The 24,936-nt window shown below is 39.8% G+C and overlaps 1 protein-coding gene across 5 annotated transcripts in view; it reads left to right on the top strand.

The window, feature by feature from the left end:
* kcnj9 (potassium inwardly rectifying channel subfamily J member 9) overlaps positions 1–21,663 on the top strand; it is a 35,251-nt gene extending 13,588 nt beyond the window's left edge. For all 5 annotated transcript variants that reach the window (XM_017496329.3, XM_017496327.3, XM_017496326.3 and 2 more), the window contains 5 exons: positions 1,097–1,298; positions 12,980–13,172; positions 14,621–14,818; positions 15,632–15,762; positions 16,193–21,663. In XM_017496329.3, coding sequence (XP_017351818.1) covers positions 1,097–1,298; positions 12,980–13,172; positions 14,621–14,818; positions 15,632–15,762; positions 16,193–16,474 — 1,006 coding nt within the window. In that variant the 3' untranslated portion in view covers positions 16,475–21,663. The remainder of the gene's footprint in view (positions 1–1,096; positions 1,299–12,979; positions 13,173–14,620; positions 14,819–15,631; positions 15,763–16,192) is intronic.
* The last annotated feature ends 3,273 nt before the right edge of the window (positions 21,664–24,936 follow it).

Raw genomic sequence — 24,936 nt, 5'->3', positions numbered from 1 at the left:
ATGAAACTCATCATCGACATAATACGGTCCTTCTTGCTTTTTAACTCACTGCTAAGTTTTGCACAATGAAGGCTTTGATGAAGCAAGCAGTGCAATGGTTTCATCTGAGGTGGCAGTGCAGCCAGGCAAGCAGAAAGGTCAGTGCATCTGTGATGAGCATATGTCCCTCCAGTGTAATTAGACCCAGCACGTCCTCTGCCATCGGTAGACTCATCCACAGCTAGTGTCATTATGTCCACCTTTTTAAAAAAAAAATTGTCCAAAAGAGTGTTGAATAGATCATTTGCTAGAGCTTCTACTCTTCTCATAGCTGTAGTGTCAGACTACAATATTTTCCGAATAGATGACATTATATTTTGTTTTACCTACACTATTCATCTTCCACCACATCATCTAGAACAGCTACCATGCATTCTTTCACAGTCTCTGAATCTGTAACAAAATTTTTTTTCCCTGAAAATCCAGGCAATCTGGAGGGAGATTCTCTCTTGCTCAGAACATGAGTGGAGCATGATGGCCCATATCTGTTCATAGCTAATGGTTAGGCTTTGAACCTTGCGTCAGCGGGCCTCTGAGCCATCAGGAAAATTAGCGTGGAAGCAGGCACGCTGAGTGAGGAAGTGTCTTCTAAGGTTGTACTTTTTTTTGCCACTGCAATTGACTTGGTACAGAGTAGACAAATCACCTTTGTTCCAATATGTGTAAAATGTATTTTTCAGTCCACTTGCTTTTGAACTGGCAGTTCTCAGTGTCAATTTTTCGCTTTTTTAAGCGAGAAAAAAATATAGACATGGCATTTTGTTGTTAAAAACACAGCGAGAGTGATAGCGTGAGAGCATGTAGAGCTGCTGTCCTATTGGAGGAAATTGAATGTGGCACTTTTTTCACTGGAAACATTTTTCTTTGGGCAAATGCATTCTGATTTTTAACATTTGATCTGGAGCAAAAAAAGTCGGGCCGCTGTTTGAATAGCTCTGATCTACAATCTGGGCCATAAAGAAATCAGCCCCAGCTATGCTCCTTCAATAGTAAATGCTGTGCAAAATATCTTCAATCTTCTATCTCTCCCTCTGTTTTTCTGTCTTTCTGTTTTTAGGGGAGATCTGGACCATTTGGAGGACGAGACGTGGACTCCATGCGTAAATAATGTTAATGGTTTTATCTCCGCTTTCCTTTTCTCCATCGAGACGGAGACCACCATTGGATATGGCCATCGTGTCATCACTGACCAGTGTCCTGTGGGCACCATGCTTCTGCTTTTGCAAGCCATACTGGGTTCAATGGTCAATGCATTTATGGTAGGAACACAATGACATGCTTTTTAAACTTGGTCACATATTGATTGCACAAGCATGCTATTTCTGACATATCTGTAGAAACTAAGACATAATACATTTAACAGTGGCTAGCAGATGTGACATCTTATCAAAAATCAGCATGTATTACTAATGTCACTTATCTCCCATCACTATAAATCAACTAGGCATGCACTAAGGGCTGTATTTGAGTTAAATTAAGTCCATTGTCATGTTATCAGGGATGGAGACGGATGCAAGTTCAGTTAAAGCTTTTATTAAAGGCAGGCTGACAAATCCAAATTGTGAGGCAATATCAATTCCAAAAACAGGCGTGGGTCAGATGATCTACAAACGAGTATAAACGGGGCTTAGGGGACATAGAGGACAATGAACAAGGCTTAGTATGGCTCTGGCAGCAAAAAACAAAAACGCACAATACTTCACGTGGAACAAAGGCACAAGGGGGTTTAAATCTACAACGAAATCAAAGGTAAAACATAAACAGCTGTAAATAATGATGACACGTGAGGGGCACAACCAATAGCAATACAGGGGCGGAGACATGACATAAAACATAACAAAATGCGTGTCAAAAAGTAAACAGAGTTAGTGACAACCTGGAAGCATGCACTATCGCGCTTTGGGCAGTTCATGCACGCTGAATGTTCCGGTACTGAACAGGATTGATAGGCCATCTCATTGGCCTCAGGCAGGAACATGGCATCGGAGGCCGTGCTGTCAGCTTCTGGCAGGAACATGGCTTGGAAGGCCGTGCTGTCTGCCTCTGGCAGGAACATGGTTTGGGCGGCTGTACCGTCTGCCTGTGGCAGGAACATGGCTTGGGAGGCCGTCTCGTCGGCTTCTGGTAGGAACATGGTTTGGGCAGTTACCCTGTTGGCCTCAGACATGAATATGACTTGGTAGGCTGTGCCGTCAACTTGGAACTGCACCTGGGAGGTCGCCTCATTGACCTATATCAGGATCATGGCTGGATAGACCACTTCATCGGTCTCGCACTGGAGCTCAGGATATGAGGTCGCCACGTTGACCTGTGGCTGGACCTCTTCAGGGGAGACCACCTTGTGGGTCTCACGCTGGAGCTCTGGAGATGAGGTTGCTATGTTGACCCCTGGCTGGAGCAACGCATGGGAGACCACCTCATGGATCTGAGGCTAGAGCTCTGGAGAAGTGGATACCACCTTGTCGGCCTGGGGCTGGAGCTGAGCTGTCGAGGCCGCCCTATAGGCCTGTTTATGTTAGGTGGTGAATGGCGGGACAAAAAAAAGGATTTTCCAGGTCGGGTTTGCATTCTGGACTCCTGAACATGAGTTAAGTGATGGCAAGGTTTTCTTGGAGTGGTGTCTCCTCTGCTTTTCTGCTGCATCCATGTTGTAGGCGGAGTATTCTGTCATGTTATCAGGGTTTGAGACGGATGCGAGTGCAGTTAAAGCTTTTATTAAAGGCAGGCAGACAAATCCAAATCATGAGGCAATATTTCACAAACAGGCCTGGTTCAGGTGGTCTACAAATGGGCATAAACAGGGCATAGACAAGAAACTCAGAAACAAGGACACTGAACAAGCCTTGGTATGGCTCTGGTGGGAAAACACAGAAACACACAATACTTCATGCACAACAAAGACACACAGGGGTTTAAATATGCAACAAAATAAAAGGTAAAACATAAACAGTTGGGAATAATGATGAAGTGAGGGAGACAAGCAATAAGGACAGAGACATGACAAAAAACATAACAAAATATGTGTCAAAAAGTAAACCAAGTCAGTGACAACCCGGAAGCACGGAACTGATTACAAGCTCACCTGTGCCTCATTACAGAGATTATCTAAACCCTGTTTGTTTGCTCACTCGTTGTGATGTCTCATTTGCCTCGTTCATGTCTCCGAACGCTGTTATTTTCAATGTTGTTTTCTCTGTGGTTAACCTGCTGTATGTCTTGCTGGGCTTCGCGGTTTACTGCGTATTTCTCGCCCTGATTCTGCCGATACCTCTGCTCATGCCTGACTACTCTGTACTCACCATTTGCTAATAAAACCGCATATGGATACCAATCAACCTGAGTCAGCACAGATGGTTTTGCCAACTGCCAGTTTAGCTGCTATCAGGCACCTCTCTAATGAGCTGTCCGCTCAAGCAACTGTGCTGCCGTCTCATCACCCACAACTAAGCTGACTCAATACGCTAACGGAAGAGCTCGTGAGATCCATGTGGTCTCCTTCAGCCCGCACCAGAACCCGCACCCATCGCAGCGCCGGCGAGTCAGGTACTTGTTGTATTGCCTCAAAGTACTGTGACTGCCAATCCTCATCAAGCTTTTACTGAAAAATTTGACTGTACCCCAACCAAATGCAAGGAGTTTCTCATGCAGTGCTCCCATGTTCATAGCACAATAACTCATGCTGTATCCCACTGAGGAAAGCAAGGTTGCCTTCGTGTGATCACTGCTGACAGGGAAGGCACTGGACTTGGCCATGGCTGTCTGGGGCAACCTGAGACCAAACCATACCACATTCTGTGATTTTCATTCAACAGTCCTGAGAGGTATTCGAGCACTCGGAGGGGGGAAGGAGTGCTGGGGAACAGCTGCTTGCGCTCCAACAAGGACGTCACACAGCAGCAGAATTTGCTCTGTCTTTCTGGACCCTCACTGTGCAAACTGTGTAGGTGGAGGACACCCTAAAACTTCTGTTCCACCAGGGATTAAACGCTTAACATGCAATCCAAGTTGGCCTGCTGCTACAAAGGCAGGACCCTGGATTAGTTCATAGAGCTGGCGATTCAAATTCACCAGTGCCCAGCCCTCTCAACTATTTGCATCAACCCAGTGATGACACCGAACCCATGCAAGCTGGATGAACCCAGCTCTCTGTGGAAAAGAGCAAGCCCTGCATCAGGAACCAACTATGTCTGTACTGTGGCCGAGGAGGGCACTTGAGAGCTGACTGCCCGACCTGACCTCCTTCACTGCACGACCACAGGGTGAGTGTATTGAGTTCCTCCCTGTTAATCACAACATGTATTGTAGTGCCAGTAAAATTAGCAGTTCTGTCTAAATCCATCACAACTAAGGCCTTGGTAGGCTCAGGGGCAGCGGGCAGCTTTATTGATGAAAACCTAGCCTGTCAGCATAAGATACCAGTAATCCCTTGTGACTCTCCCTAGCACTAGATGGATGCCCTCTGGGGACTGACCACTTAGAATACTTCACCGCTGATCTCATTCTACAAGTTGGAGCACTACACTTTGAAATAACACACCTCTTTGTTATCCGCTCACCCCATCACCTAGTCATCCTTGGCTTACCCTGGCTGCAGAACCACAACCCGTAGATCTCATGACGGACGGGATAGATCACTCGATGGGATGCCACCAGCTCGTCCAAATTGCTTAAACCTATCCTCCCTATGATCATGAGAGCCATGAGTATATCAGAGGTGTCACATGCAGAACCACCTGTACCCCCCGAGTATGTGGACCTGATCGATGCCTTCAGTAAAACCAAGGCCTCACAATTACCCCCGCATTGACCATGTGACTGTGCCATTGAATTATTACCTGGCAAAACACCACCTACAGAGATTATCTTTCTGCTGTCAGATCCTGAGGCTAAAGCAATGTGCCCCTACATTGAAGAAGCGCTAGCCAAGGGCTTCATCCAGCTGTTCACCTCTCCAGCTGCAGTGGGATTCTTCTTTGTGGAGAAGAAGGGGGGCCTTCATCCTTGTATTGACTATTGTGGCCTAAATGACATCAAAGTCAAATTCAGATACCCTCTGCCCTTAATGTCAGCACCCTTGGAACAGCTGAGTTCTTGAATACTTGCACTCAGTCAAGAGACTAAACACCAGACTAGCCAGATGGGCATTATTCTTCACTCGATTCAACTTCTCAATCACTTACCACCCAGGCTCTAAGAACACCAAACTGATGCGTTGTCGCGTCAATGTGACCCCACACCCCATAATCCTTCGCCAGAACCCATCATCTTATCTTCTCTGAACCTAGCTCCTATCCAGAAGGACATCAAGTCCGAAATCACCCAGGCCCACACACGACCCGCTGCCTCCAGAATGCTTTCCTAATCAAACGTTTGTTCCACCAAGCTTAAGAGAAAGAGTAAGTGCACTCCTCCACAAGTTTGGGCCACCCAGGTCTCACCGCCATAGTATGACTTATAAGAAACCAGTTCTGGTGGGAAATCTTAGTCAGACACCACAACCTGTGCCACAGCCAAAATCCCCAGGCAACCACCCGTGGGACTACTACAACCATTACCCATACCACAACGGCCTTGGTCCCACATCGCCATTGACTTCATCACTGACCTACCAGTTTCTCAAGGTAACACCACCATACTAACTGTCATTGACCAATTCTCTAAGGCATGCCTGCTAATGCCATTATCAAACCTCCCATCAGCTCTTGAAACCGCAGAACAACTCTTCCGTTACGTGTTTTGCTACTATAACCTACCAGAAGACATCCTCTCAGACCCGGAGCCCCAATTCACATCAAAGGTCTGGACAACCTTCTTTTGATTTCTCAATGTTAATATAAACCTCACTTCAGGTTATCATCCCCAATCCAATGGCCAGACAGAACGACTAAACCAAGAACTCACCAAATTCCTTCGTATTTACTGCCAACAGAACCAATCGGACTGGAGCCGCTTTCTCCCCTAGGCAGAGTATGCGCAAACTCTATCCTCATACTTTCCACACAGCTAACACCCTTTCAGTGTGTTCTAGGGTACCAACCTAATCTGTTTCCTTGGTCCAGGGAACTGTCCAAAGTACCTGCTGTGGACAACTGGTTTCGATGCAGTGAGGCAGTTTGGACCCAAGCGCACGTTCACCTGCAACGGCCCGTCAACAGGGGTAAAGCCCAAGCTGACTGCCATTGTCATCCCAGGCCAAACTGCGCTCCAGGGCAGTGGTTGGCCTTCGTCTTTGCTTACCCTGCAAGAAACTTGGTCCCAGGTTTGTGGGTCCCTTTCAAATCCTAAGACGAATAAATCCTATCATGTCACCCCAAATTACCCGCTAATTATCATATCTTTCCCACTTTTCATGTCTCACTGCTGAAATATGCTAGTGGTCTGAGGGAGGAGGTGGAAGGTGATGACTCAGGTCTCCCATCCGTGCTTGTGGATGGCAACGAGGCATATCAAGTGCGAGATCTGCTAGACTTGACTGCATGGATGCCAGATCCAATACCTGGTAGACTGGGAGGGGTACGGCACGGAGGAAAGTTCCTGGGTCAACGAAGATGACATCCTTGACCCCACCCTCATCGGCGAGTTCCACAGGACCCCCCCCCCCTCCCCGTGTCAGATGCTGCTCGCAGAGGGGGGTGCTCTGTCACAAACTCCAGGGAGTCTCACTTACCCCAGTTCTATCATGGCACTACACTACCCAAGAACTACCAGGACTATATTAACCAAGAGGCCGCAACCAAGAGCTGATTACAAGCTCTCCTGTGCCTCATTACAGAGACTATCCAAACTCTGTTTGTTTGCTCCCTCGTCGCAAAGTCTCGTTTGCCTCGTTCATGTCTCAGAACGCTATTATTTTCTACGTTGTTTTCTCCGTGGTTAACCTGCTGTTTGTGGTTTACTGCTTACTGCCTGCCCTGAATCTGCCGATACCTCTACTCATACCTGACTACTCTGTACCCGCTGTTTTGCTAATAAAACTGCATATGGATCCCAATCAGTCGTCGTCACAGATGCATGTAAATCAGAAGTATCAGAAGTAGAAGTACCCAAGCATTGTTCTTCACATTTGTTGTGATTCTTCTTCGTTGCCGTTCTTCACACAAGAAGACCTGCTTTACTGTGCTGTACTGACCCTTGTAGGCCAGGAAGGGTAGTGCAAATTTTTGTAATGTGCATGCGTTGATCGCCTGTGTACCGTACATGTCAAATGGAGTATACTTTGAAAGGTTATGTGTACGACTGTACACATACGCAAGCATATGCATAAAAAAAAACTAAGTATACCAGAGGCTTAAGTCCACCAGCTTATATAGCTGAGAAGATCAGCTCACCTAGGCGTTACACATTTTGACTCATTAAATTCTACCAAACCCCACAAAGGACCAGCGAGACTGAAAACCAGAAAACAGAAGGCTGTCACATCACACACATGCATAAGTCATTTTTCTGAGTGCCCCATTCGGGATATGCAGGTTAGCTGCTTGTGAGATTGCAAATCGTTACTTCTGAGGTTACCAGATTTTTCTTGTGTATTAGTGTTTTTCAGTAGCCACTAACCACTAACTAACCACTAACTTTAAACATGCACTTGCCTTTAAGCTTGACAAAAAATTAGGGGATAGAAAATATGGATTAAAGAAACAAATAACATTTTTTGTCTTTGCTATCAAATGTAATTCTGAGCCTAAAAGCTACAGAAAATGTAATGTATTGAGACCATTATATTGCTGCTTGAATTGTCCTGGCTGTAATTATCACAATAATCCCTGAAAATTATGTTTAATTTAACAATATGGCTTCTAGACTTTCCACAAGATCATAATTTTCACACCATTAAGGCCATATACTGTGACAAGCCTAATGGCTTCCACCCTCATTATTCAGCAGTTTATAAAATAGCACTTGATCCAGCACATCCTATTATTTCACATGTACATTCTATCTATCCATCCATCCATCCATCCATCCACAGTATCTCACAAAAATTAGTACACCCCTCACATTTTTGTAAATATTTGATTATATCTTTTCATGTGACGACACTGAAGAAATGACACTTTGCTACAATGTAAAGTAGTGAGTGTACAGCTTGTATAACAGTGTAAATTTGCTGTCCCCTCAAAATAACTCAACACACAGCCATTAATGTCTAAACCGCTGGCAACAGAAGTGAGTACACCCCTAAGTGAAATTGTCCAAATTGGGCCCAAAGTGTCAATATTTTGTGTGGCCACCATTATTTTCCAGCACTTCCTTAAACCTCTTGGGCATGGAGTTCACCAGAGTTTCACAGCTTGCCACTGGAGTCCTCTTCCACTCCTCCATGACGACATCATGGAGCTGGTGGATGTTAGAGACCTTGTGCTCCTCCACCTTCCATTTGAGGATGCCCCACAGATGATCAATAGGGTTTAGGTCTGGAGACATGCTTGGCCAGTCCATCCCCTTCACCCTCAGCTTCTTTAGCAAGGCAGTGGTTGTCTTGGAGGTGTGTTTGGGGTCGTTATCATGCTGGAATACTGCCTGGGGATCATGCTGTGCTTCAGTATGTCACAGTACATGTTGCCATTCATGGTTCCCTCAATGAACTGTAGATCCCCAGTGCCGGCAGCACTCATGCAGCCCCAGAGTATGACACTCCCACCACCATGCTTGACTGTAGGCAAGACACACTTGTGTTTGTACTCCTCACCTGGTTGCCGCCACACACGCTTGACACCATCTGAACCAAATAAGTTTATTTTGTCTCATCATACCACAGGACATGGTTCCAGTAATCCATGTCCTTAGTTTGCTTGTCTTCAGCAAACTGTTTGTGGGCTTTCTTGTGCATCATCTTTAGAAGAGGCTTCCTTCTGGGACGACAGCCATGCAGACCAATTTGATGCAGTGTGTGGCATATGGTCTGAGCACTGACAGGCTGACCCCCCACCCCTTCAACCTCTTCAGCAATGCTGGCAGCACTCATACAGTGAGGGGAAAAATGTATTTGATCCCCTGCTGATTTTGTATGTTTGCCCACTGACAAAGAAATGATCATTATATAATTTTAATGGTAGATTTATTTGAACAGTGAGAGACAGAATTACAACAAAAAAATCCAGAAAAAAGCATGTCAAAAATGTTATAAATTGATTTGCATTTTAATGAGGGAAATATGTATTTGACCCCTCTGCAAAACATGACTTAGTACTTGGTGGCAAAACCCTTGTTGGCAATCACAGAGGTCAGACGTTTCTTGTAGTTGGCCACCAGGTTTGCACACATCTCAGGTGGCATTTTGTCCCACTCCTCTTTGCAGATCTTCTCCAAGTCATTAAGGTTTCGAGGCTGACGTTTGGCAACTCGAACCTTCAGCTCCCTCCACAGATTTTGTATGGGATTAAGGTCTGGAGACTGGCTGGGCCACTCCAGGACCTTAATGTGCTTCTTCTTGAGCCACTCCTTTGTTGCCTTGGCCATGTGTTTTGGGTCATTGTTATGCTGGAATACCCATCCACGACCCATTTTCAATGCCCTGGCTGAGGGAAGGAGGTTCTCACCCAAGATTTGACGGTACATGGCCCCGTCCATCGTCCCTTTGATTTGGTGAAGTTGTCCTGTCCCCTTAGCAGAGAAACACCCCCAAAGCATAATGTTTCCACCTCCATGTTTGATGGTGGGGATGGTGTTCTTGGGGTCATAGACAGCATTCCTCCTCCTCCAAACACGGCGAGTTGAGTTGATGCCAAAAAGCTCCATTTTGGTCTCATCTGACCACAACACTTTCACCCAGTTGTCCTCTGAATCATTCAGAATCATTGTGTTTCTTCCATTTGCGAATAATCACAACAACCGTTGTCAACTTCTCACTAAGCTGCTTGGCAATGGTCTTGTAGCCCATTCCAGACTTGTGTAGGTCTACAATCTTGTCCCTGACATCCTTGGAGAGCTCTTTGGTCTTGGCCATGGTGGAGAGTTTGGAATCTGATTGATTGATTGCTTCTGTGGACAGGTGTCTTATACAAGCAACAAGCTGAGATTAGGAGCACTCCCTTTAAGAGTGTGCTCCTAATCTCAGCTTGTTACCTGTATAAAAGACACCTGGGAGCCAGAGATCTTTCTGATTGAGAGGGGGTCAAATACTTATTTCCCTCATTAAAATGCAAATCAATTTATAACATTTTTGACATGCGGTTTTCTGGATTTTCTTGTTGTTATTCTGTCTCTCACTGTTCAAATAAATCTACCATTTAAAATTATAGACTGATCATTTCTTTGTCAGTGGGCAAATGTACAAAATCAGCAGGGGATCAAATACTTTTTTCCCTCACTGTACGTTTATTTCCCAAACACAACCTCTGGATATGATGCTGAGCACATGTATTCAACTTTTTTGGTCGATCATGGTGAGGCCTGTTCTGAGTGGAACCTGTCCTGTTAAACCGCTATATGGTCTTGGCCACCGTACTGCAGCTCAGTGTCAGGATCTTGGCAGTCTTCTTCTAGCCTAGGCCATCTTTATAGAGCAACAATTCTTTTTTTTCAGATCCTCAGAGAGTTATTTGCCATGAAGTGCCATGTTGAACTTCCAGTGACCAGTATGAGGGAGTGTGAGAGCGATGACACCTGCTCCCCATTCACACCTGAGACCTTGTAACGCTAACAAGTCACATGACACCGGGGAGGCAAAATGGCTAATTGGCCCAATTTGGACATTTTCACTTAGGGGTGTACTCACTTTTGTTGCCAGCAGTTTAGACATTAATGGCTGTGTGTTGAGTTATTTTGAGGGGACAGCAAATTTACACTGTTATACAAGCTGTACACTCACTACTTTAAATTGTAGCATAGTGTCATTTCTTCAGTGTTGTCACATGAAAAGATTTGATCAAATATTTACAAAAATGTGAGGGGTGTACTCACTTTTGTGAGATACTCTATCTGTCTGTCTGTCTATCTGTCTGTCTGTCTGTCTGTCTGTCTGTCTACCTATTCATCCATCTACCTACCTACCTACCTATCTACATTATATTAGTGTTTTTTAAATCATAATGTGTGCACAAGCTGTCTCTGTATGTACCTGTATGTGTTTTGTCAGATTAAAGAATTTGCTAAAAAAGTTTCAACGGTTTGAGGTAATGTAATTAAATTTTTCACAGTTAAGATGCATCCTTTCAGTAACTTGTCACAGGGAGAATAAACATATACTACTTGAGTAATCTTTGTTATTTTTTAAATAAACCATTTTGTCATGTAACTTAATGAGACCAGAGAGTAGAAAATTGTATTAGTCTCTTGTCCAATAAGTTGCTTTTAGTTAAATAATATACATAAAATGTTAACATGTATGGATAAGCCAAAACAGGATTTGGTACAAAAGCCAAGATCACGTCACTTAATTTGATATACCCTTGATATAGGTACAATATGCAAATTATTAAAAGATACATAGCCATATTACCTGGAGTAGAACTGTTGGCTAGTGATATTAGTCAGTAACAGTCCAAATCTTGTCTCCTGAAAACCTACCTATATGTGAACATTACTTATAAACTACAGTACATTAAAAACACTGAACATGTTTTTAATCATTTACAAATAGTACTCAGGAGTTCTATTAATTTTGACCATTAGCTTTTGACCTCATGGGCCCTGTACTCTTTTTCGTTGCTCTACCTATCTTTCTCTCATGATTTTCTCCAAATTTGAGGTACTTTGCAAATGCTAAATCTTTCGAATGCACTTAGGTTTTGTGAAAATGGATTCATTGCACTCAGTACTTGTTCCTCTGCAGCTCCTCCAAAGTAAGTGTGTGTGTGTGTGTGTGTGTCTGTGTGTGTGTGTGTGTGTGTGTGTGTGTGTGTGTGTGTGTAATTTCCGACAGAGCCAAATGAGTCATGCTTTTTAAAGAGTGGATGTTACTCACTCTTCCTCTCTTCCAATCTGTTTTCATCTCACCTGATTTCACTGTCCTTATCTCTTTGTGTTTCATTCCCTCTGTCCTGAGAAGTTAATTTACTGTCTTTCTTCATCACTCAAATTACTTCTCTAAAACTGATTGTATATTTGCACTGTAACAAGATGGTGTTGGTAATGAGTACTTGAGTTTTGTGTGTTCATTTGTCTTGCTCTGAGTGTCCTAATTTGATGTCCCATCCTCAGGCTGTGTTTCACCCAAATATTTTGGGGACACACATTTATGTTCACACACACTCGCACACCCACACACACATTTGTCTTACTTTTCTTGTGAGGACCTTGCATTGACATAATTATTACCTAAATCTAACCTTAACCTCAGTAGCCAAAAGGAAACATTTAGGCTCTTTTAATTTTAATTTTTTTTTAAATAAAAGCTGCAGTTTTTATAAAAACAATTCCAGAGTGATGATTTGTTTGTATCTATTTAAACCATTATTTTAATACATATTTAAAAAAAGAAAAAGAAATACTATTATTTATTTAAGTAATATTAAGATTATATAACAGAAATTGTTTCTCCTGTTGTTTGAGTGGAAGATTTTAATTATCGCTTGTAAATTCTTTATTTTGTATGATAATATTTGCTCATTTTTATGAAGGGTGCCAATAATTCTGAAAAGCCTTGTACCTCTGTAATTTCCTGTATTAAAGAGGATGATTGGTAATTTTTCGGATACTATGGTGTGCCCTAATCTGAAATACAGTACCAAGATCATTACGATTAATCCAGGACTTGCACTACTTAATTAGTGTGAAATTGTAAGACAGCTTTTGCACTGACATGTAAAAGAAAACTACTTTTATAAAGGAATACATTGATATAAATATCAAAACGTTGATATTTTTCCTGTTTTATATCTGATTTTGCCAGAATTAATTTTCCTGTTTTGGGAATGAATCTCACTGGGGAAATCTGTTTTTGACACAGTTCCATTCAGTTGTTACCCTATAATCTAATTCTAATTTCCAACTTTCTCAGGTTGGCTGTATGTTTGTGAAGATCTCTCAGCCAAACAAGCGGGCAGAGACACTGGTGTTCTCCCGGAACGCGGTCATCTCTCTGCGGGACGATAAGCTGTGCCTGATGTTCCGAGTTGGCGATCTGAGATCCTCACACATCGTGGGAGCCAACATGAGAGCAAAGCTCATCAAATCCAAACAGACTCAAGAGGGTGAGACTCCAGCTGCGGCTTCTCAATTCAAATCTACAATATATGTAAATCAAAGCACTCAACATCAGCAAAGTTAGGGATTAATACAGCGGTGCCATCTGGTGGTGGACAAGTGAAAAATCCTGTGTCAAGAGTAATCAAGAGCTGCAGTGGTTAAATTTGCACTTTGAAAAAGAGCACCACTGCTGTGATTCACATTTGAAATACTGCAAAAATGTTAGAGGGATTTAATGTCAGAAACTCAAATGGTAATGTTATTAATGGAATACTAATTCTACTAATAAGAACTGTTGCTGTTCTGTTATGAGTTAAATTGAACTAAGTTCATCTTTCCTATTCATAAATACACTATTTAAAACTCCAGTATGTAAAACAAAAAAAAAAAAACCTTTAAAAGTAAGTTAGAGTTAGAGTCTAAATTGTAAAGTTGGAGTTTATATTTTCTGATCTTCGGCCTGATTGTCACAGATAACAATCATCCATCGTAAAAGAATTCTTCAGTCAGGAGTTGAGATTTGCAGTCATAGAGCAGATAATATGACGTGCTCAACGTCAGGTGGAGGACTTTTGCCACTGTGACCAAAGACAGTCACCAACAAAGTTTTGGTAGTGACAGGAATTTTTGATCTTTGAAAATCTCAATGCTTGACCACTTGTATAAATGGCACCAATTGAAGATGCCATAGAATTATGGAATTATCTCACAGTACACCTAAACAATATGCTAGTGGCAATGCTGAAACATAAATGAAACATGCTATTACACAAAGGAAAGAATCTCATTACTTCAAGCTAACTTTGAAAAATGTGTCTGTTTATGCTTCCCCATTTTCTGTGTGAACCCAGATCACACAGATTGATGATGTAAGCAGAACATAGTCATTTTGTTTAATCATATATCTATCTTTACAGAATCTTTGTTGTATAATCTGACATGGAGAACATATGTTATTGCACAGAATGTTAGTCTAGTAATAAACTGAAAATGCACCGTCTAAAATGGTTTTGTTGCTTATCATCTGATATTGGCTTTATTAGTTGCATTTTGCATACTTATATAGTTTTTCATAGCTGAAGAAGAAGATGGTAGTGGATTAAAATTTGTAATCAAAGCAAGAAAAACAGGAATGAATCAGTCTACAAGAATGTCTAATTTTGTTGCAATTTCTCTGTAGTATTAAGAAGACAATTAAAAAAAATAAAACAGAAAATTAAATCTCTGAGGTTAAGCTCTATAAATGTAGTGTTGACATGTAATATGTATTTGCTCTCAATTTAGTAATATGGTGTTTGGTTAACATTAGATATACTATGGTTTATTGTCATTTTTAAATTCTATTTATTGATCTGTTGAATTTTTTTTAAAATTAATTTTATATCACTTAAGAATACCAAATATCCTAATCAAGTGTTATATTTTCATCTCTTGTCCTTTATTCTCTGTCTAGGTGAATTTATTCCTCTGGATCAGACAGATATCAGTGTGGGCTTTGAAACCGGGGATGACCGCTTGTTCCTGGTGTCTCCATTGGTCATCTCTCATGAGATCGACTCACGCTCGCCATTCTGGGACATGTCCCAAGCACAGCTGGAGAAAGAAGACTTTGAGATTGTTGTTATTCTGGAGGGCATGGTAGAAGCTACAGGTGAGACAGGCGCAATCACATCAGAACCATTTGACTGTAATAGTCAAGCAGTACATATGGACTTCCCACTTCAATTCAGATCACAGGTTTTCAATAGGGTTTAAATACAGGAACCGATGCTCATTGCAAAACACAGATTTTGGAGTTTCTTTAACAATTGGGAACTATATTTGACTAAGCATCTTGTTCTAAGCTCTATTTATGGCCAAATATGAACCTCATGGCACAGGCAAACAGGTTTGGGACTGATACAAGTCTTCCCAAGAGCCCTTGGTCCACCAGCCACAAAACAGCCCTAAAGTGTCAGTGATCCATCACAACATTTTACAGTGGGTATCAGGTCCTTTTCCTTGTATGCATTTCCTTTTCCACCAAACATGCTGATGGTGCATGACTAAAAAGTTTAATTTTGATCTATTGATTTGATCACAACACACAATGCCAGTTGTAGAATTAATAACTCTTGGTGAAGTGAATTTTGTGAAATGCTCTCAGTAGGAGCTTTTTTTTCTTGTATGGTATAAAAGAGCTGCAGAGAGAACTGCTCCAGACATGTACAAAGTTTTTGTTATGGCCCTAAATGTACCTATACATGAAAAAAAAATTAATTACCTGATTTATGCAAGTCACCAATCATCTGTTTCTTGTGTGTTGAAAGTTATTTGTTTATTCCCATGGTAATGGAACACAAAGGAATTTTACATGTTACAAGACAATCTGCTTGAATTAAACTGGTTGTTTTACCTTTTTTTTTTTTTTTTAATGAATAGTATACTTAACTATCTGACACTTATCTCTGTATGTGATTGACAGGTATGACATGTCAAGCACGGAGCTCCTATTTGGTCGAGGAGGTGCTGTGGGGTCACAGATTCAGCCCAATGATGTCTCTGGCTGAAGGATTCTTTGATGTGGACTACGGAGCATTTCATCATACTTTTGAGGTGCAAAAAGAACACATTAGAAGAACTACTGTACACCTACTTCTTACATAGGGCATATTTTGGCCATGAGTAAATGGCTTTTAGACTATGTGGTACACAGTATTTACTGTAGTTAGACATTCAGGAAAGGTTAAATGGCTGGTCTCTTTTAAGATGCACAGCAGGGATGGGCATTTTGTAGTGCATAGGTACATCATACTGAAAAAACACAACCACAAACAGTAAAACAAACATATAGGTAACAAGTAAAACAACATTAATTTTCAAATAGAAATAACATTGCACAATTAGCCAATTACATCTTAGCTGCTGTTTTGGTGAGTAATGTGACAGTGTGGCAACAATCATGGCAAAAATCAAAATTAAGTAAAGAATTTACTCATTTGGATGGTCTGTGTTCATGAAGCCTCATCCCATCTTTCGCCCATAGGTGGACACTCCTTCTTGTTCAGCTCGAGAGCTTGCGTTAGCTGCTGCTCGTCTAGAAGCACACCTCTATTGGTCGATCTCCAGCCGGCTAGATGAAGAGAAGTGGGAGGGGCCTAACCTGACCAAGCAGTCAAAAAACCCTGTTGATTCTGAATCTGTCAGTGGAAAAGATGGAGGTGGACCAACATTCATTGTGGGTGGAGTTACAGATTCCCAGGAACAGCCAATTGTAGGGGAACAGAATGGCAGTGTGACTACAGACCAATCAGAAACTGAGGCCTAAGAGAAAGAAAGTAAGAATCCAAGTATTTTTAGGGTTAGAAAGTTAATATTATATTAGATTTGATTGTGAAACAATCCATGCCTCTTTCTTCAAATATTAATCATTTAGCCGCTAATGTATAGCATAGAATACCTTTCCCCAACGGGGAAATCTTAGTCACTTAGTTTATCAGTTTTAAAAGCAGACATCTGAAACTATGCTGCTTTAAAACTGGCATGGTGTTTTCACGGCTGATATTAGGTTTCCTGAGACCATTCATTACCCAGAATTCACAAAAATTACACAGGGTATGTTCGCTTTTACTATACATTTCACTAAAATGTATCCATTGTGAGGCATGGCTGGCTGGAAAGATTGTTTGTATATTGAAGATACGCTAGCTATACTACACTTGATGGAAGTGCCATGTAACTACTTGCTTCATTATAATACCTGGGGTTCTCTTCGTCAACATTTTAACAGGATTTTTTGTGCCAGGAATTTATTGGTATTTCTATCTGTTTTTCAGTCTCTCAAATACAGGAAATGGATCTAATGGGCATGTGAAATGCCCCCTTTGTTTAAAATCATAAATCGTACAGTATTTGTGTCTTTTATTTTAAAGTCACAGTCGGCCTTACAAACATATCTTGCACAGAGTTGGCATTTTTTTTTAATGTAACAGGGGTTTGTTACTTAACTATTCTGTAAAACACTTCTTAAATACTGTACATATGTTCCAGGGATGATATATCTTAAACATTTCAGAGGAAGTGCAAAACTAGTGTCAAAGATTCAAGTCTTAAAAGAATAGTCTAATCAAAAAATGGTAGCAGAGCTCTACGGAAAGCTAGTAGGCATCAATTGGCACTATGCCACACGCATAATGTTAATTAATGGCTACTGGCTTTCATTTATACTAAGCCATGTCAGCATTTTTGCTCCTACTATTCATTTCATGGCTGCGCTCTTGTCTTCAGAACTGCCAATAAATTTATGATGAATTACGTTGGTGAGTGCAGGCTACTCTGATGGAACATATTCCACTAATATTCTAGTCCATTCTATTCTTGGAAGCTGCCCAGAACCAAAGCATGTCTAATGCACAGTTTAATTATTCCTGTAATGTCCTATGGGAGGGAAACCTGCTGGTGCCTTTTCTGATGTTTCTGGACCTTAGAAGGAATTGGATCTCTGTGCAATAATATTATATAGCCATAAAATATACCAATCGTGATGCATCAGCATCAACACGGTCACAGAACACAGGGTTGGGGATGTATGGGTGGATTTATGAAGAAAAATAAATGACAATGCAGTCATTAGATGAATAAAGGAATTCTATATACATTTATTAATTCTATAATAAATAAATGAATTCTATTACTCAGTAACATATAGATGGAAGGAATTGAATGCAAAGACCACTTACAGTCAAATAAACTGGTATATAACTAGATTGTCATAGTCAGGCTGGCTTTTTTTTTTTAGTTTCACATCATATTTCAGGTTAAGCACATGTAGTAAGCAGTTCATACCAAAATTGTGTCATTGTTAGACCTCCAAATTATCTACATACTTAAATAGTACTCAGACAGCAGTGACTGCAGTTGACAGGTGGAGTTTGTCAAAGACCAGGATCTTGAAGGTGACATCATCTTAATTGGGGGGAAAACTTTAACTAGCAATTTGATTATTTTGATGAAAATGTGAAATGCTACTTAAGAAATAGCAAAGTGAGAGCACAAAAAAAGAAATAGAAATATTCTTGACAATCAGCCTCAATATATTCACTGTATAATAGGCTAGTGTTAGATGTTTATTTGAAATGTTGTCTTCTTGTATATCATCATGTTTGTTTAAACTGTATTTTTATTTTTTGTTGATATTGTGCTACGTTGTATTATAGTTATTACCTATCTCCTGACATTTTCCTGATTAAAGGCAAGTGATTATTTCAAAGGTGATGCTCTAGAAAAACTGGCAACCTCAGAGATGCACAGTTAATTTCAGTTATAATATTCAATCTGAATTCACTGCCCAGAAGCTGAACATAAACACTTGTTGTGCAAATATTTCATGCATAAATATCAACATATCTTTTGATTTAAGTTGCAACGAAAATCTGAATATGGCCCAAAATTTGGACCAATAATAAATTCTGGTGGATCTTTGCTATCTTTTACACCTATACTCATATCAGGTAGGGTGCTAATATGGGCACATCATATTTCAGTTTCACAACATGACATCCCAGTGTACAATTGATCAATTTCTAAATTGAATCCTTTGTCAGGAAATATCATACTTCCAGACTATCAAGCACCAGGAAAAAACTTTTCTCTGAGAATGAAATTGTGCTAGATTAAAGTAAGATATAATAGTCCTGAAATACTTAGCAAAGACTTAGAGCCTGATTATTAAAATCAAGTCTTGGAGGACCATAGCTTGGCACTGGATCTAGTCTAAGTTCTACTGAGAAATGAATGTCTGGTAGAATTACGGTTGACAAAGTAGGTCAAGAAAAATGGAAAGAACATCATGGAAATTGGTAGAAAAGAGACAAACAATAGTCATGGGACACAAATAGCATCTAGCCGTATGTTACACATACCATAGCAAATCTTATGATTATGTAATTACACAATCATTTGTTATAGTTATAAAGCAGTTCACTGCTTGTAGCCATTTCACAGTGCATTATGGGAAAACGCACAGTCTCTGAGATACTGTGACCATATCGTATAGACAATAGACTGTCACTCTCTGTATATACATATTATATTTATTTATATATACATTGACTTGTATTAACATGCAACAGTAATACCAATTAAGGAGTCTTGTGATTGTATGTGTTCTAGCAATTGGGATGTTTGGTAATGTAGTAAGAACACTAACTAGACAGGGCCACTGTTTAGTGGTTTCCCTGCTCCAATGCACCTGATTTCAGTTAATTAAAAACTGAAAAGATGAGACTCAGAGCATGGAAAATGCTAAGTGGTTCAGAGCTAAAGTTATTTGGGTTTAAGAGTCCTGAAATAGAGAGATTTAGAGTAAGTACAATAGGTAGAGAAGGCACATTTAATATTTAGCACATTCATTTTTCTAGCACAAGGTAAATTAGGTGTTTTCTACATTTTACTTTGGTTAAAGATGTTCCTGAAACTACTTTGGTAATTCTTGATTATGGATTTAAAGATGCAAATGCGTAATCTCAGCATCTGCTTTATTATGGCAGATCCAACAGTTGTATCCAGTGTCCATACTGGGTGTCAAATCTCATGCAGGCAAAATCTTACAAGGATAATCTATATTCAAAACTGAGGGAAACAGAGTCCAACGAAACAGAGCTCAGATGACAAAGCTTGGACTTAATGACAATAATGCATAATGAGATTTTGCAATATTACAAAGAAACAAGAGGATAGACAGTACATAGACAAACTAATCAAAGAGTAACACAGAACAGATGAACACAATCAGGTTACAGACCATTGATAGGGTGGGGGTTGGAACAGGACCAAAACAGAAACTAAAAACTTATCACTATGGAAACCGCAATATGAATGGGATATTTGTGACAATTGTACAGTATGGACACACTTTTAAACATTACACACTCCACCTTTAATTGCACACTTCAGAACAATACCTTAAATACTAGCACAAAATGATAGCTAGAACAGAAATCTGTGGAAGTGTAGTGTGGCTTTGGAAATTCTTGATTTGATCTTTGAATGAACACTCGAGATAAGATAGGAGTCTAGATTTGTGATTTAATTTAGGTGATGATTAACATTAAATGTTACATTGATTAGGACATATACTAAGTAAATGGAAAATGATGTAATTACAAAGATGTTTTAGGAGATGTGGTATAATAGAAATAGTAACTGACCGAAGGCAATCTAAGTGTCTTGCTACATAACCAGTGTTTTCAGAGTGATCCTGGTCCCCCTTCAGGTAATGAAGGGCTTCATGAATATGATTTTGTGAGTCTATGTGCAATCTATGTTAAATTCCATGGCAGTGTTTTATTTAAGCAATATCGCACAAGCGTGTGCACAAGAGTGTGATATTGCCTTTAAACAACAGTTCTTTAAACAAGAAATTAATATTGATTAACTGCCATTTCAGACACAATATGGCCAAATGTTCTGTTTATTTTTGTTCCGCTAACACATACAGATCTCGAGATCCCATTAAAGGTGCTTTCAGTGAAATTGGCATCCCTTCTTCCTTTTCATCTTCATCTGATGAGCATTAATTTTTTTAAGTTAGAAGTTATATTCCTGAAAAGTATTGCTTTACATGCCACTGATAATGTCACTAACTCCACTTTTCGAACAGGGAAGTGGAATTTTATTTGGTGAACACACACAAGCAGAGTGATACTAAAAATAAAATGTCCCAGTGCAGTAATACTATATATAAGCACTTGTGGAATGCCACTCAACCAATCAAATTAGTGGACCAGAACTAACTGTTGTATAATTAAAAATGACCTCAAAGTATGAGAGGTTGGCCTAAGAGTGATCGTGTACACTGAATAATCAGCACTGTAAAACAGTGCTCAATTAATTAGAACAGCACCAATTAAAAAGTTATGTTCAGCCCCCAGACGATATTTTTAATCTTTGATCCCTTTCAGGACATATTAAGTTTGAGTAACTAAAATTGACTTTGTAACTACATAATAACATTATATCAGAAAGTTCAGTGGTATTCTTACATTTTAGAAAATTCTCTACACTCTGCAGCAGCATTGGGTAATCTTCCTTTGTGTTACTTTTGTTGTCTATAGGCAACATTTTGGGTGACCTGTTTGAAAACTCTGAGCTTTTGTGTTCAATGAACTGTATTAGTTGCAATACATACCATTTTTAATACAGTCTTTCTATATAGCTTTTTATGTCACGTGCCAATTTGAATTAGGAGATTTTGCCAACTTCTTTACATCCTGTAGACAGACACAGTGATTGATTTTCTCTTTCTTTCTCTCTCTGAAATGTTGCTGTGTAATGTCTTGTAAGCAGTTGGTAGCACACGCAAATATTTCTTGCACAAGTATGAAAAGCACAAACCCTGTGTTCCTGGAACTTTTTCCCCTTCTTGCTTTTGCTGCGCTACATTTTTTAAAATCTATGTTTTTAATCTGTATGATTACCTGTATTAGAAATGACAAAAATAATAAAAAACTATATTGAACGCTATCATGTGAAATGCTTTATATGTACAAACAAATACAGACATATTGTGGCATTGATCTTTGGTCTTTTAGTATATGTAGTATTCTTTTCTATCCTATTCAATATATAAGTGATTTTTTTTCTTCTCCACATTCTGCTTATAATAGATCATTGTTAATTTGTGGGACCTGTGACCTCACATGATCAAAATCAGAATGTGTGTGTGTGTGTGTGTGTGTGTGTGTGTGTGTGTAAATTCATATTCAACATGGCATCCTGCCACGTCAAAGCCAAGGGAGACCTGGAATACTTCATATGCACCAGTGTGTCCTGCTCTGATCCTGTAGGGGGATTATGGGTAAATGTTAAAGTATTGACTGCTCAGTGACCTTCTAACTACCCTGTTTACCCCCCTCCTATCTTCAATTACATCATCCTTCTTTCTTTGGAGGCCACGTGTTTGTTTATTTATTTATTTATCCAACTTCGTGGCAGTTTACTTAGTTAAAATATTGTTGAAGTCATGACAATGTCTTGCTCCACATCCTGGTAGCTCACCCCAGTATCCATAAATAGTGCTGATACTGTTCTTTATTGAGGATGGCAATTGCTCAAAGTGCTGATTCTGCTTTTTACTAAGGATGAAAAACATTCAGTTTTGTGATACTGTTCTCTATTGAGGATAAGAATCACTCAAGGCTCTTGATACTTTTTCCATTAAGGATAAAATGACTCCAAATTGTTATATTGTTCTCTATATGATATTATAGTCTATTGTTATGAGAATCTCACAAACAACACAGACCATATAAGCTGCAATGACGCAGCATTGAATCCGTTATATCTGGTGATGGTAGCTAGTGAGCTTCATGCTGCTGCTTTCCAAATATCTGAATGTGACATTCTTCTTAGGATGTTTTCACAAGTATTTGAATCGACTCGATACTTTTGGTTTATTTGCTATTTCATCTGCATTGGTTTCACTACAATAAAGTTCAACAATAATCATATTATATACAGTATTATTATATAATTAAACAAATCAACAGAAAAAAATGTGTGTATATATGGCTGAAAACATAGTTGTCTGTCATTCCTTGATCAGAAATATGGCAATGGAAAATGTAAACAAACCACTGCTAAGTCCAAATCACAAAAATCACCAAGAACAAGCTGTTTGTTTTCTCTATATATTAGTTGATCCAAATAATATCTCATGGCTCAGTTTAATATGTACTAAAAATGCTTCCTGCAGCATTTGTGGTTCACTTCCTGCAGTTGATTCAAATCGCTTTCTCATTGCAATCAAACAGTGCTAGAGTTTACTTGGAACTGCACTGAGACCACCTCACTTAGAGGGCCTTTGACTGGTTGTTTAGTGTCTGCAACCAAGTTTGATTGTTACGTTTCAGTTAGTCAAAGGGACTAAACACTGTGTATGAAAAAGCACCCTTACTAGATTGAGTTTAAGGGATAAACGTACATGTTTGTCCAGTGTTCAACTATTCATGTGTAATGACCTCCTTTGCCCAGTGGACTAACCTGTCTTGGATAGCAGAACTCCTTTTTGGTGCTCTCCATACCACATAAGCAGCTTGTCAAAAAAACACGTTTTGACTAGTTTTGGCACTTTTAGTGGCAAACCATTCACCAGAACCTCATGCAGAGACAATGCTGCTACATACTGTATATCTGGGATCATTGAATGGCACCCTGCCAAACTGAAAGATATCTCTGGCAAGAACCCATCCTCCAACATATTGTACAGTCACATTAAACATATGTAGGATCTGTAAAAATAATAGGGAATACTGTATATGGCACTCTTAATAAAGCACTTTAGGCTTGTGTGGGTGTGTGTCCGCAGGTGACAAAGAAAACAGCCAAAAAATCTGCTATTGTTAGTTATTATGCAGCCAACATTCTGGATGTGAATAAAATAATCCAGGTGAAAAAAACCCTGTTCACTTGAATGAAGAGAATTCAGTATGTGTGAAAGGGATTTCATCTGGTAGCAGCTCAGTTTACATCCACCTCCTCCAATAATCTGTGGCAAGTTCATTAAGATGGAGTGACCAAAACCTATTTTTGCCTTGTAATTTACTTCAGCATAGAGTTACCAGTTGATTATCATCAGCCCTGGTGTGACGTATTACTGGAAGGAAAGCAGTGGTTCAGTGAACAGCTAACCTTAGCCATCTAGTTAGTTTGCAGTATGCGAGTAATGAGATTCTTTTGACCTTGAAGCTTCTTGCGATATCAAAATAGTAATAATAAGCAGTTTCTCCAGGTTGAGACTTTCAGAATAATGTGACCCCAACCCCTTGCTGGTTTTTGATTGGTCTACACTTCGAAGGTTAGTGGATTCATGGGATTAAAATGAATGTGAAGCGAAGCTGGAGGTGGATGCAAAATTAACTGCTACCATAAGCAAATCCCTTTTATTGCATACTGCTTACTGTTCCATTCAAGTGAATTGGCTTTTAGTCCAGGTGGATTTTTTCATGTCCAGTATTTCCGTTGCTCTAGATGGAAAAAGATAAGAGCCGTTAAAACTATTTTCTACTAGAAGTGACTGTTAAGAAGTAATTTTCATTTTGGATGGTTGAGTGTTTTTACTCACTCCTACCCTCTTAGTTAGAACTGTTAAAAAACGTTCATTTTTAAGTGACACCAGAGTGCACAATGCTACTGCAGGGCTACAGGCTGAAATATAGCATATGTGCTGTTTATGTACATTAGGGGAATACACTATATGATATAGCAGGAATGTCATATTATATAATGTTTCTAGCTACATGTGCACAAACAGATGTATTTTTACTGCATTTCATTCATTTCTGTGGATAAATATGACATGGTGTGCTCTATACGCAGTGCAATATGCAGCAATAGATAGATGGCTGGGTGGATAGATAAAATTATGAAAGTTTATGGGTATATGTGTGAGAGTTTTATGTTAAAGTGTGTGAGGTTTTTAGTTTGTGGGGCTTTAAGGGGGCTGTATGGATGACATCTGGATCATACAGTAATTTCTCTGAGAGAATTTGGCCTCATGCCAAATCTAATTGATAACCCTTGAAATACATCTTTAGGGTAGAACAAAAAAAAAAAAAGAGATGCTACTTGCTGACACTGCAAAAACAACATTGTTTATGACGTGCAGTATTTTAGCATAGTGAACAAACTTTCCACTTGTTTGCATAAAATCTGCATAAATGGGGCACTTATAAGAGTGTCTGACTACTTGCAAACATGTCATAATTACAGGGTGTGCGCTACATTGGCTTG

The sequence above is a fragment of the Ictalurus punctatus genome, chromosome 20 (assembly GCF_001660625.3).
Source record: "Ictalurus punctatus breed USDA103 chromosome 20, Coco_2.0, whole genome shotgun sequence".
In the NCBI taxonomy this organism is placed as follows: Eukaryota; Metazoa; Chordata; class Actinopteri; order Siluriformes; family Ictaluridae; genus Ictalurus; species Ictalurus punctatus.
Note: the sequence above shows the minus strand (reverse complement) of the source record. Positions and strands in the feature narration are given on the sequence as shown.